The sequence below is a fragment of the Coturnix japonica genome, chromosome 10 (genome assembly GCF_001577835.2).
Source record: "Coturnix japonica isolate 7356 chromosome 10, Coturnix japonica 2.1, whole genome shotgun sequence".
In the NCBI taxonomy this organism is placed as follows: domain Eukaryota; kingdom Metazoa; phylum Chordata; class Aves; order Galliformes; family Phasianidae; genus Coturnix; species Coturnix japonica.
The window spans coordinates 12929015-12943139 of NC_029525.1; the positions used below are offsets into that span (position 1 = coordinate 12929015).

The window sequence follows — 14125 nt, forward strand, 5'->3', positions numbered from 1 at the left end:
CACTAAGATCATGTAGCCCAACCTACCTCACCATGCCCACTGACCACATCCCTCAGTGCCACATCCCTGCTGTTCTTGAACACTTCCATGAATGGTGTCTCCACTGCCTCCTGTTCTGTTGTGTGATGTATTTCTATGCCTCACCATTGGATCAAACCCATTAAGTGAGAAATCAGTCCTCAAATTCAGAGGATTACAGCCTTGTAGAGGGGGAGATGTGCCCTGGAAGCACATTTCCATTCTGATCTACTGTTGGCACAGTTCCTGTGAACTAACACAAGGAAGTCTGCCCTTCTGTAGCTGGAGCAGTACTGCAGATTTGGTGAAACAGGTGTTGGTGTTTAACGGCTGGAAGGAGATGAACACAGCTCCAAGGCATGTGACTGAAACCCTGCGAAGTGTACTTGGCATCTAAGCAGACTTCTCTTTCGGAATCTTATTTGGTGGCTGCTTCCCAAGGTAATTAGCACAGAGAAATTTGCTTGAAGTGCGGAAATCTCTTGTTCAAGCCCACAGCTACGGCTGGTGCGTTTGCACAGTACGTCTGATCTGTGGGATCCAGGGCTGATGGGATGGATGGTGCATTGGGGTGTAGAGCAGGCTGTGGGTTTGCGTGCTGTAGTTAGACACAGTCATACACCTGCTTCTCTAACTGAGCTGGCTTCTGCTGAAGACATGGTGACAGGAACATTTCAGCTACAAGAAGGTGAGCCAGTAGGGTAGGTGGAACAAATGGCTTATCCTTGCGTTTCTGAGATGCTAAAGAGAGTTTAGCACTGTGGGTTTTTATGGCTCTGCGAGAACAGGACTGCTAAAATCCAGTAATACACCTGAGTGGATAGGGAATGTGTTTGTCTCTGGCAGAAGGGGGTGGAAAATGAACCCAACCCTCCTGTAATTGTATGTCCAAGCTACCTGTGAACTGGTTGCACATACCTATGAGCACCAGGCAGTGTTTATACCTTCAGAAATGGTGATTTCTAAATAACCACTATGAACATGTGCCTTTTGACAGAGGGTAATTGAGAGAGCACAGTATGGGGCAGGCATGTCTATTAAATCCCATGCAGCACATGCAGTTTTGTAAGTTCTGTCCAGAATAAGCTTGCATGGACCCAGGCAATTCTGCAGGTTGCTTGTGTGTACCCTGTATGTCAATATTAGGAGACAGGGTATCTTAATGATTGCAGCTTAGGTAGGAAAACACTGCTACGACAAAACACTGCGTACATAATCCTCCATGAGTGTTCACTGCTTTAGTTAAATATGCAGAGTCTGATGGAGATGGCTAGTGGATTAGTGTCTGCCATGTACCGTGCCAGGGATTGATTAGCATAAGCAAATTTCTTCTTTGGCTTCCCATCAGTGAGGAAGGAAATGCAGCAAACAATCCCTCTGCTGCCTGGGAGGGTGCCGGGATGCTCAGAAGTGGGGAATAGTGAGCTCCCAGTGCCAGCTGGTAGGGACCATAGCAATGCTAAGGCTTTGTAGTGGGAGTGTCCCTGTAGTTTTCTTTTCAGAGCTCCCAGACTGACTATTTTGCTTTCTACTGTGTTATCAAATGCAAATCTGAGGTTTGGGGAGCTTTCGTCAGAGTGCAATTTGCTCCTTTGCAGCTGGGTAAACCAGTGACCCAAAGGCCAGGACAAATAGGGATCTAGGCTGGATTTTTGATGGTTTGCTCGGCTTCTCATTATTTCTGTGCTTATCAGAATGAAGGGCAGAAGCCAGCAAATGGGTGTATTCGGAGCTGCCAGAAATGCTCCAAGTCATTATGGAACATTCAGGGCTGGTGCTGAGCTTGTGCTCCTATTGCAAAAGTCGAGGTGCCCTTTGTAATGTTCTGCAAATGTTGTGTGTGTGCCTCAGGATCCCACAGGGCTCTCAGCGGTTGGTAAAGCATTGATCCTTTCAAACATAGCCTTGATAGTGCTGGGGACGGGGATTTGCTGATAAAACAAACGTAACGCTTGGCAATAATTGAAAATGCAAGGGAGTTCACGGAGCAAAAGGCCTGTTTGTAGGAATGAGATTTCATTTCAAAGTCAGGAGGCATCTCCTTGGAGACATCCTGACTTCTGATGGGAATCAGTATTGAAGGGGACACCACTGGTAGGCTGGGAATAAACTGCCATGTAATGTACCTTCCATCCAGTGTCCTTTCTATCCTAGGAACCTCTTTAGAGATTGACACCTGGGTGCTATACACAGGCCAGAATAAATTGCTATGCTGAGAACTTCATAGAATCATAGAGGGGCTTAGGTTGGAAGGGACTTTAAAGCCCACCCACCTCCAACCCCCTGCCATGGGCTGGTTGCCCCAACCAGCTCAGGCTGCCCAGCACCCACCCAACCTGCCTTTGGGCACCTCCAGGGATGGGGCATCCACAACTTGCTGCTTACATCCATCCCCATTACAGGCATCACTGAGCAGCCCTGAAGTAGTGCCCACATCTGGGGGGGAGGGGGGCTACCAGTGTTGACATGGGGGCAAAACTAACAAACAGTTCATGTGCTCCTGTACAGATTGCAGTTACCCAACCTCCCCCTCTTGTTCTTATCTAATACCAATACATGGCTGGAACCACTTTGAACCCCATCAGAGCAGAGACTAAACATTAAAGTGAATTATCCAAAGTTGCTCCTCATTAATCAACAGCTGCAGGCACTCCAAAACATCTGCCAGGATTGTTTCGACATTCCCTTTGCTTCAGTGGCTGCACAGAAGCAGCAGAACAAATCAGAACACACCGTTGGTGCAGCACCACCTGGCCATGTTTCCTATCAGAGCTGCAGCAGTGCCAATGGGGCAGGCAAGATAAGGAAGAGAGAGATGGCAGTGGGTGAGAGAATTATGTATTTTCAGGGTAAATGAGGAAAAGTGGCTCCTGGGAGGGGTCGGTTGCCTTCCTGTGGAGCTCTTGAGGGTTCAGGAGGATTCAGTGTTTGCAGCTTGTCCAGCTGCCCGCCATCCTCTGGGCTGTGGCATCCCTTTAAGCCCAGCACACGAGCTGTGTTCCAGTAATCCCTTCTCAGGGGCCTGCCCCGCAGGGGGAAATGTGGGACAAGCAGGGTTTTGAGATTATCTCTTGCTCTGCAAAAACTATTCCCTTGGTGCTTTAGAAAGAGCTGGCTCCCACAGCAGGCAGGAGGCAGCAGCATCTGGCTGAGGCCACCACCCGCAGCATGACATCTCCCTTGTCCTCGGTGACACCCCGTGGGGTCATGACAGCTCACGTGTGTGTTCTGCCCTCCTCTGTGCACCACGTATGTGCACTTTGTGGCTGTCACTGAACCATCTGGTCACTGTCACCCATAACAGAGATCACATTTCGCTGCCTGATCCCCCACAGGGATGTAGTTACTTGATGCAATGGTGATACCACCTTTGGAGGGAGGTTCCCGTGTCTTCCACATGGATCTTGTTTTGCTCACCCTCGCACCAACGTGATTTTTGAGTCAAATATTGCACTTGGAAATATGTATCCTGCTGTTGGACATTATTACGTTGTCTTTTACTAAGTAAAGTGGGTAGCAGATAATGGTAATATTTCATATCCATACTAAAAAGGAATGAGAGAAAGGACAAGATGACAACCAACAAGGTGTTCTCACTTCATTATTACTCCACTTCCCACATCTCTACCACTGTGCACTAAATCCTGTTATAAAGCATCTGAGCTCCTTTATAAAGCAAAACGACACCCAGAATCCTGACTATTTGGCTTTGGAAATTCATATAAGAAAATAAAATAAGCTGAGTAGAAGTGGACTCAATAAGAAACTGCATTCAAGACTGGGTTGGATGGGGTCCTGGGCAGCCTGACCTAGTGGTTGGCAATCCTGTCTGTGACAGGGGGTTGGAACTAAGTGACCTGTAAGGTTCTCCTCCAACCTAAGCCATTCTGTGATCAGCAAGGGACAGCTCTTTAATGCTGTAATATTGACATCCTTTATCCCTCTCTTGGTAACTTTTCCTGTGCACTTTGCATGACTGACTGAGCAGCTCTGTGCCACAATCACTCCACTGATAAAGTGGTACCTGCTCCTGTTCTCTCTCTTTGCTCTAATGGAAAACTGCATTAGTAGTCCTGGGCCTTATTAGTGATAAAATGCCATCACAAAATGTCAGATCAGATACTCCCCTCTGTTCCTATCCTTTCCCCAGCCCCTGGAAAATGTCTTTTAGTTGACAGGACAAAGTAGAATTTGGCAAATTGTTCCATTTGAAAAGATGGGAGAAAAATAATAAGGATTTCTCAATCCAGCCTGAACAGAGCAGGGAAAGAGGGATAGAGCAGGAAAGCTGAAAATGATTACTGCCATAATGATTACTGCCGACTTCCTGCTGGTCTGTATAGGGCTTGCTGCTTTGGGAACATGCCCCACTTCTGCTTGAAACACTGGGTGTAGGATGAAGCAAAGGCCCTTCTGAAGAGGGTCAGCCTGCCCTGCAGAGCAGGAGGTGTTTGTTTGAAGAGTGGAATTAGAGCTGACAGTTCCAGCTTCATTTTCCTTTCCTTCTCTTGGGGAGGATGGGAGTTACCAAACACAAGGCTGTGAATGGTAGAAACTAATTTTAAGCTAAGAGTGAAAGGGAAGAGGCTGGAGTACCCTATATGGGTTGCCACTTTTGTTGCTTTCAATGAGGAGTTTTGTGAGAGCCTGTGATGGAGCCAGGATTAGACCTTGGGTCTGTTTGCTCGTGGCATTGGTGCCCTTTTGCTTTATGGCATACGCCTGTATCAAGTCAGGCTGATGTAAAAGTTACAAGGAAAGATGGAAAACAACCTAGCAAGGTGTGTTAAGCCATCCACCAGTCCAAACCTTGGTTTCTTTTAAGACCTGTTGAGTTTGTGGCATAAATTGTAATACACTCTTACTGCAACCAGAGGATTTTGTTGTAGTCTTAAAAGAGGGTAGCAAAAGGAGCACGAGGAAAATCTTTTCTTCTTGGTTCTAAGACGAAAATGTAGAATGATAATCCTGCTGTAAGATCTTAGATAGCATTTTCTGTGTTTGGTGTATGCTCTATCCCACATTGCCCTCTAGTGAGGATATTTCAGAGTGTATTAAGCACTGATGTGAAGGATGGTGTTTTTCTCTGTTCTTGATCTTACCCTTCCATAAGACACACTTTGGTTCTGTGTTTTTGCTTCTATGTGACACTGCTTCACCACCACCATCTGCAGAGATGTTCTCACAAGTATTACAGCTGGTCCCACTCATTCTGTCTGCTTAGTCCCGCAGCCCACATCAGCACCAAACAGCAATGTCACTGTGCTCCCAGGTCTCCAGAGCTGATAAACACTTACAGAAAGCCATCCAGCAACAATTAGTAAGTTTTGAAAAGAGAAAATATTTATCTTCTGCCTTTGGAGGGCCTGTCGTGCCTGCCTGATCCCATCTCTACAGTGCACACTCCATCCAACGTGCCCACGCATGCTTGACAGTAATTACACATAAATTCATAATTAATGTGCAGTTATTGAAGAAACACCTGATCTTTGCTTGCCAGACACTAATAGGCGTGTTGCATTTCTCTGCCAGATAATGTCTGTTAAAAGAAAATTCTTTGACCCCAGTAACAGGGTGGGTGGCCTGAGGAGCCGGGCTGAGCTGTTCCATCACCCAGCCCTTGGTTCAATGATAGGCTCTAATGCCACCTAGTGACCAAAAAAGTGTGGGCAAAGTTGCTATACAGTAAATCTGGATGCCCAGAGCCCCATCCGACTTGGCCTTGAAGATCTCCAGGGCTGGAGCATCACTGCCTTGTAAAAATGAAGCTATTTTTTAACCACACCATCTTATTCTGCTTGGCTGAGCTGTGAGCAGCAGGTGTGGTTTGCACTGTGGTGGATTGGTGATCCCCTGGGAATGTTTTGTAGCTCTGATCGTTTCTCCAGCTTCCGAGAACTACATAGAGCTAAATTAAAGGCTTCCCATTAAGGAACTTGAGGGCTGAGTTAGCAGTATTTTTGTGCCTCATGCATGCACCAAGATGCTGGGCAGCACCCACAGGGAGGTTGGAGGGAGGCGTGGATTGTGTCCTTGCTGGAGAGTTAAACTGATCTGATGTGAACAGGCTTCTTCATGGAACATCCCTGGAGCTGCTCTCCTCACTGCTCGACCCAAAGCAAACAAAGCAGGCTTCCCTCCACACTGCACACTGTGTTCAGAATTCCCCATGATTTCTTCAGAAATCCATTTACAAGGCCCCTTAGGGACTTTGTGTTGTTTTCCCATCCCACGCGAAGGTGCTAAATATGTTTCTGTTGTCTAATTTACAAATGCTGTGTGTTATCTCTACTGCTTCTTTCTCTGGATTATCCTTGTATCCCTTGCCTTTCTGCCCTGGATAATTGGGAGTTGGCAGCATGCCTGTAGCCTTCCTGTTCCAGGACCAAAGTAGGAATGAGAATAAGTGCTTCTAAATATTGTATGGAAACAAGTAATTGGCTCTCAATAGCTCTGCAGGAGGAGTAAGCCTTCATGAGAGGTCTGAATGGCTGTATGTCTTGGGGAGTATTTGTTACGTGGCAGATATATGATGGGGAGAAGGGTTTCTCAGGTTTGAATGAATGCTCCTAGCTGTCCAGAGGGACGTTTTCCTCCTGTCTGTGACAATGCAGCATGTTGTGGATTTGCTGATCCTAAATCCTGTGAATATCTGTATCTATGAGGAATTTAACTGGAGGTGGCAAAGGTAAAGATTCCCCTGTGCGTACCTCATGCTTTCTAATAAGACATCCAACCGATACACAGTGTAAATCCCTGCAGTCTTTCCAGCTCAGTTGAAATCCTTCAGCATTATCACAGCCTCATCTATTCTTTTTCCTGAAAGTCTATAGGAAAGCGAAAAGCATTTTGGGTGCCTTTTGTCTGAAGCATTTGACACAAAGACATAGCTATGTCTGTTGGTACCAGTAAGACCACGCCATCTTGCAGAAGACCAGAACAATGTGAGCCCAGTACTGATTTTCTTATTTCTCTTGCAGGGATCCTGTTTACGATGCTGGTATTTGGACCAGCCTGTGGATTTATCTTGGGCTCCTTCTGTACCAAAATCTATGTGGATGCTGTCTTCATTGACACAAGTAAGGAAAACTGGATTTTCTTTCAAATGAAATGTTTTAATGTATCAGCATGTCAAAAACATTGATGCTTGCAAGTATGAGCTGCTTCTCATTCCTTCTTGAAAGCCCCTTGCATGCATGGGTATCGCTTTTAGAGGCTTCTTGGGTTCTTTTTTGACCGAGATTTCCAACTTTTCAACTCTGTCCCCATAAACAACAGGTTCGTAGTGGCTGAAATTTCTTCCTTTCTACTGTGAGATGAGTTATCAGCTCTTAGAGGACACCTGAAAACATCATTGTGTCCAAGCACTGGGTAGCATGGATGTAGTAGTGCTAGGGCAGCTGTGTCCAGAGCATGGGAGGAAATCTATAGAGCTGCCATCCCCAGGACCTGGGGGTAGCAGCCAGGCTCTCTGATTGAAGCACACCCATACCATGCCCCATGCCACCTGCAGATGACCCTGTGGACAGGTCAGTCCCACAGAATTTTAGTTTTATGCCAAAATTAATGTGAATTATTGCTCACCTTGACTTCACGTTGGGTTAAATCAAGTTGTTTGCAAGTTTTCTTACTGTTCTTTAAGAAAAAGAGCCAGCAAATTCTCTAATAGCTACCTGCACTGTATCTCTTTGCCATTAGAGGGCAATGTATAACAGGCTTTTCTCCACTGCTCCCTGAGCCCTGTGGGCTGCAAACCTGATGCTTCCCGTTGTCACCTTTGAGGGTGTGCTCCAGTTTTGTGATGTCGCTAATACATCTTCACAGGATGCAGTTGGATGCAGTTCATCCTTGCTGGGATCAGAACCCTCTTCTTAGTCTTGTTAGTGTTTGGCAGCTAGAGAAATCTAATATCACACGTGCAGGAAAGAAGCCTCTTTTTTTTGATAGCCAAGACTTTTAGATGTGGTTTGGTCAAGCACTACGTGGCCTGTTTTCATTCCTTGTGAAGGTATAATATCAGGAACCTGATTTATTCTTGTGCAATTTCTGGGCTCCTCCCAGGCAGGATGCTGGCATAGGTAGAAAGTCAGTGAAATCTGACTGTTCTTACATAAGATCATTGCCTTGTGTTTAGAGCTCGAAGACACCCAGATAAATAAGGAGCCATGGAGGAGAGTGATGTGGCGTGGAGGAGCTGTGGCTCAGCAGGTTGTAGATAGGGGCAGTACTTTCCAGCTGCATGTCCAACTGGCTTTGGCCATGATCCATCATCATCATGCAGAGGTTGGGGCATGTGTGGCCTCAGCTTATTTTTGAATGGAAAAGGGGTTCTACATTACAGCTGGAGACCAAACCCCAGAATGTGAGTCTGTCCTGCTCCCTGTTTCGGACCAAAGGTGTTGGGATGCCAGGGCACCATATAGCACAGCCCTCCATCCAGCACCTGTACAGGAAGGGGGTGTGAGGAAGTCCTTTGTTTACATGGCTCTTCTTGTAGCTGTGTTCCCAGGGGCCTGAAAAGATGTTCTTTCAGGCAAGAAGAAATAACAGCAGAAAAATTCAATCCCTCCAAAAGACTATTTTTCAAACTTTATATATATTTGAGTGCTGCACGTTATTTCCCCTAAGGAAAAAAAGAGTTTCCTCCTGTCTCTGCTCGAGAGACAACTTGATTGCCTCACTTGAGACAGATATGTCAGTAGCCGTGCCCAGACAGACACAGTGAACAGAGCAGCTTGTTATTGCAGCCACATGGAGCCCAGTCTCCCAGCGAGCCAAGTCCCAGCACTGGGCACCTTCCTCCAGTGCTTAGTGGCTGTGGCAGTGGGGTTGCTGCTGGGAATACAGCATCTGCTCTCCTATTGCTTGCTTTTTTTCTCATAAATTGACATTGGTGATCTCTCTTTTCCTTATCTCTGCTGAATGGCAGCCAACATATACCTTTGCCTTTTACTCTGCTTTTCTTCCTTTTCTGATGCTATCTCTACATTTCCAGGCCCATTTGCTACAGTGAATGGGTCTCTCTTCTGATATTTTTTACATCTTGTAAATATTTCCCAATATTGAGGAGCTTCCATGTAAATCACAGCTGCTCATAATGCCCAAATGTCCAAAAGGACTCAGGTCAGTGAATTCAAAGCAAAGTGCTGAGCTGAATGAGGCAGGATGGAGGTGCAGCATCCTTGTTTGTGCCACTTCTATTCCATGCAGGTCTTTGCATGTCAGCTATATGTGTTTACCTTTTTTGGACACTTCCCAGTCTTCATGCAGCCTCAGGTCGTAGGTGAGCACAGGTTTCACATCACGGAGCCCATGTCAGTATGCACTATGTTGCTGTGTGCATCTCTTGTATACATCAGCTGTCTCCATAACCAGTCAGCAGCTTTCAGGGAGGGCACTGAGGTTTTTTCACTTATTTAACCCTCTGGGCCAGTGAGACCCAAAACCTTAGTGCCAGCAAAGGGGACACTTGATACACAGCAGCATCCTAGAGTTGGCAGAACCAAAGACACTGCAGAGAGGCTCTGACTATGGGGTTTTGCAGAAACTGGAGGTGCCACCAAGATAGACAAGGTGATGGGCTGCTTGTCCTAAAGACCTCTTGCCTGGGGAGATGTGTGTGTGGTGGTAGCTCACATGGGATGGGTGTAGGATGCTCTGTGGGGCCAACAGACCCCCTGCCTGTAGGATCCATTGAATTCCATCCACCCAACTAAACTACTAACTTATGTTTGCTCTTGCAGGTAAGCTGGACATCACCCCAGACGACCCTCGCTGGATCGGTGCATGGTGGGGAGGTTTCCTCCTCTGTGGTGCCTTACTCTTCTTCTCGTCCCTGCCCATGTTTGGCTTCCCACAGTCCTTGCCCCCAAGGCCGGAGCACGCTGGGGAGAGCGAGCAGGCCATGCTTCCCGACAGGGACTACGAGAGGCCCAAGCCGAGCAACGGGGTCCTGCGGCACGCACTGGATGCAGAGAGCAGCACAACCTGCTTCCAGCAGCTACGAGGTGATGCACTGGCTCTGCTCACATTTTCTATGAGAGGCAGAACAGCTGGTTGGATTTATAATTGGGCTCTGATTTGGGCTATCTATCTTTACCGAGGAAAAAAAACACGAGCCTCGTATACTGAGATGTCAGTCCCTAGCTTCTAATTATCTCTGGTATTGTCCTCATTTTAAAGACAGACTTTGTTCCACTTGAAAGATTTTTCTTAAAATACAAAGCTTCAGAAATCCATGATAGTCCTGTAGAGTTGATAAAAACAAAGGGGAACACAGTCGCCGCAGCAGGCTGCAGTCCTGCTTCCCTCTGCCTCTTATAACAGAGAGCCAGCAAAGGCAGACAGAAGAGATGGGGAACTCCCAGCACTGGGGCAGCAGCAGGGCCAGTGCAGCCCCAGAAACAACACAGCCTTTGAAGATGGGGAAGAGGGAGATACCAGCCCAGAATAGATAAAAAGCAGCAAGGCAGAAAATGGCTTGTAGGAGACAAGAATAAAAAGCCCCATATCATGTCCTTTAGTGATATCAATGAAGCTGGTTCTAATTAAGGTCAGGTAAAGATCCTGCATTGTGCAGGAGTGTGGGCACATATCCTTGTTCAATATGCTGCAAGAGAAAATCCTTCATTTTAGAGGATGAAGAAGTACCAGTTTCTGTAGCACTGGTGGCTTCTTCCCACTCTCTGTCACTGTGGCAGAGCAGGTTTTATTATTGTCTATCACATTGTGATAACTGGGGACAAAATCACTTATTCCCTGTGCAGCTGCCGTAATTGGGAGTTGAATGAGGTGGATGTGGAAAAAAAAAAGAGGCTTTGGGGAAAAAAAAAAAAAGTATTTGCTCAGATATATAAAAAAAAATGCCTTGAATAGTTGATGCAGTTGTTCATTAAGGGAAGGTCAAAGATGTGAAATATTGACTTGATGAGAAAATTCAAACGGAAGGTAAAAAGATAGATGGTTTGAAACTGTGTCAGTGGAACGATTGGTTTTATCTTCCTGTCCTCGCTGCGAGGATTTTCTCAGCTTTGGGAAATGGGCATTTTCCATGGTACATCCATCTGGGTGATTCCTTGGCTTTTTGTTGTGGACTCATTGGAGCATCTGTTTCTGGCTGTTACATTTTGGCACGGGTTAGAAATTTTTGCAGGTTTTTAAGCAGAGGAATGAAAGAATGTGAGATGTCCTTGATGCATGGAAGGGTGGCGGTTCTGCCTGGGGATGATGCAGAGCAAGCTGACTTGCACAGAGAGAGACCACAGAGGTGGGTGCCACAGCAGCTACTGCTCATTAAAGTATGGAAATTAAAATCCACATCCACATGCTTCAAAGTGTTGGTTACATCAGGAGGCACCACAGTCTTCCATGTTACTCTTGTCACTGAGGGTAAAGCCCATTTGGATCAGTGAGTTCCAGAAGTCTCTTTGTAGTTGGACTTTGAAGTAAATTTACATCACATCAAATAAGACAGGGAATGACCTTTTTAGTTATGCCTTTGAGGCTGTCACAACCGACATGGTGTTGGTAGCTGGCATCTTCTTTCAAGTCCATTGGAACTGTTGTCTGAGTCAGAACATGGCCAGGAGTCTTAAGAGCCCTCTAGGAGATGAGCAGACATGGATGACAAGGCAGGACTAACCTCACCCATCTCTGATGTGAAGTGCTGAAGGTGGAGGTTTCAATCTTGCTGTGTATAAATGTATATTATTTTGCCGGCAGCTGAAAAATATATATGCATCCCACTGTGACAGGGGCTCATATCCTTGATCCATTTGCTGATTGAGTAAAGTTTCCTCTGTGGAAAGTCAGACCTGTTTATTGTTTTTCCTAGGATGAAAAGGAGTGATAATTACATACAGAGGCTAAAAATATGTATGTACACATATAGTCATATCTGCTGGCCTGTTGTGGGCTTGTAATTTGTGTGTGTTTGAGAAGCTGAAGAACAGAAGATGTACATGGGGTTGTGGGTGGAAGCATTCATCAGGGTTTGTGCGGTCAGTAACTCCAACACCTGCTCTATAAGTGTTGTCTCTGCAGCTCCATCCTGGGCAGGTGTGTGCTGGGCATCAGTCCATGCCTGCGTGGAGGTGTGTGGTTGTCCATCTCTTGTGCATTGTATGGAAAGGAGAGTTTATTCTCTGGGCTTTGTGTGAATGGGCTGTAGCAACAGTGCATCCTTGGAGGCTGAACCGAAACTCATTTTTGGCTATTATGTGGTTCTGATGTGGTTTTTTTTCAAGCCTTGCAGAAACTGCTGCAAGTGAGTGGCTGTGGCAGGAGGGAAGTAGGGCAGTGTCACCTGGGGATGCGCTCCCAGCTGGGACATGACTGTCAGCTGGTGTCAAGGCACATGTGATGCATGCGAGGATGCTTGAGACACCCCAAGGTTTGCTGAGACACAGTGAGAGGGAGGGCTGGGTGAGATTCCTTAGCTTTAGCATGGAGAAAACTGTGACTAATATGAAAGCAACCATCTTCTCCTTCTTCATGAGGAAGGAGCAGGTTGTCTTCCATAAAGCCTGGGGACGGTGCTGGGAGGTGCTTATCTTCAAATGAGTGAATGAGCGCTGCACCATTTTAGATGATTACTATTCCAGTTAAGCAACACAAGTCCATTTGGGAGCACAGGGGAGTGAAGGATTAATAGCAGGGAGAGGATAGATAAATGCTGCCACTGATCTTTACTCATATGGCAGCCTGGCAGGGTTGTTCCAGCCCAGCACTCAAAGTCTGTGAAATCAGTCCCTGCTGCCCTGAGGGCACAGATTTCCTTTCATACCTCTGTGCTGCCCCGGGGACCTCTGTGCTGTTGGGGCCGGAGATGACGCTTGGCTCTGGCAGGGCACCTGTGCCCTCTGTTCATGTGTCTGCCCAGCATCTGCCCTTTGCCTGACGCTAACACGCCGCCTCTAACACACCACCTGCTCCAGGACGTGCTTGGAAATACACTGTCAGAATGAGTTTTTTTGCAGGAGAATATCCATCTCTTTGAATTTGAATGGTCAATTCTGCTGATGTTCGCTCTCAAACGGCTTCCTTGGCTTTTCCTTTAACCCTTCTGAGATATTCCGCTCTAAATGCATTTTGTTTTCGAATTGTTTAAGCTAGAAACTCATTGCATCTGTCTAGAGAGATGAAAAAATGTAAAAGGATTGAAATTGATATGGAATCCTTCAGCTTTGGAGAGAGAAATTCATTCACAAGGAATTAAAGGAAAACCTACAGTGGAATTAAATGAATCTCGAAACTACAAATTCCCTTGATTTGGAAACATTTTGATTTCCACCCAGCTTCATTTCCAAGAGTGTAGGAGGGCTGAGATGTACAGCTGACAGCTGTCTTGTCTTCTGTTCAGATCCTTCTTGCTCTGTGCACCAATCTGCTGACTACCCAGAGGGAGGGAGAGCTGTTCTGCATCCTGGGTTTCTCTCCCCAAAAGTGCCCTCTGGTAGTGCTGGGCCAGAAGCTCCCAGCTGTGTGGGAGTCCCAAGCCATGGAAAGCATGTATTCCTCAGGGAGAGCTCATAGGATTGCATGAGATTAGCAGCTAATACAATTAGTTCTAAATGCACGGCTTTAACGAATCTGAGAACATCACAGGTGCTTCAAGTCTTGTCTCTCAAGGAGCCTGTTTGACACGAGTGTCATCCTCTTCCTTCATACCATCTGTGATATTAATTTTGTCCAAACATCATGGACTTTGATATATTAAACTCACCTGGGTTACCTCTAGTGCCCCTTGCCTTATTCCATCTTCTCTTTTATAGGGGCTGCCTTTTTCCAGCAGGTATTTCCTTCTTGCTGCCTGCACTGTTTTCTTTATCCCATATTCCTCAAGCAAGGTGCAGATCTTGCCTTTTGTTTCCTCATCAAATCTGACACATGCTGCCTTCATTGCTGTTAGAAAGGAGTATTTTGGATCACTGCTAAATTTCGCCTTCCCCTCATCGCAGTGTCCTAGGTGGACTGGGCTCTAAACCTCCTACTAATTTATTACTTCGCTTTCTGTGTTCCTCATCTTTACTGCAAATTGAAAACATGTCTCTGTAGGGTGCTCCAACTGGAAAAAGGGGCCTTGGTGATTGTAATGCTCCAAACAATT

The 14125-nt window shown here is 46.3% G+C and overlaps 1 protein-coding gene across 2 annotated transcripts in view; it reads left to right on the top strand.

Annotated features, from left to right (window-relative positions):
* SLCO3A1 (solute carrier organic anion transporter family member 3A1) overlaps positions 1-14125 on the top strand; it is a 104133-nt gene that overhangs the window by 66233 nt on the left and 23775 nt on the right. For both annotated transcript variants that reach the window (XM_015873136.2, XM_015873137.2), the window contains exons 3-4: positions 6999-7097; positions 9762-10025. In XM_015873136.2, coding sequence (XP_015728622.1) covers positions 6999-7097; positions 9762-10025 — 363 coding nt within the window. The remainder of the gene's footprint in view (positions 1-6998; positions 7098-9761; positions 10026-14125) is intronic.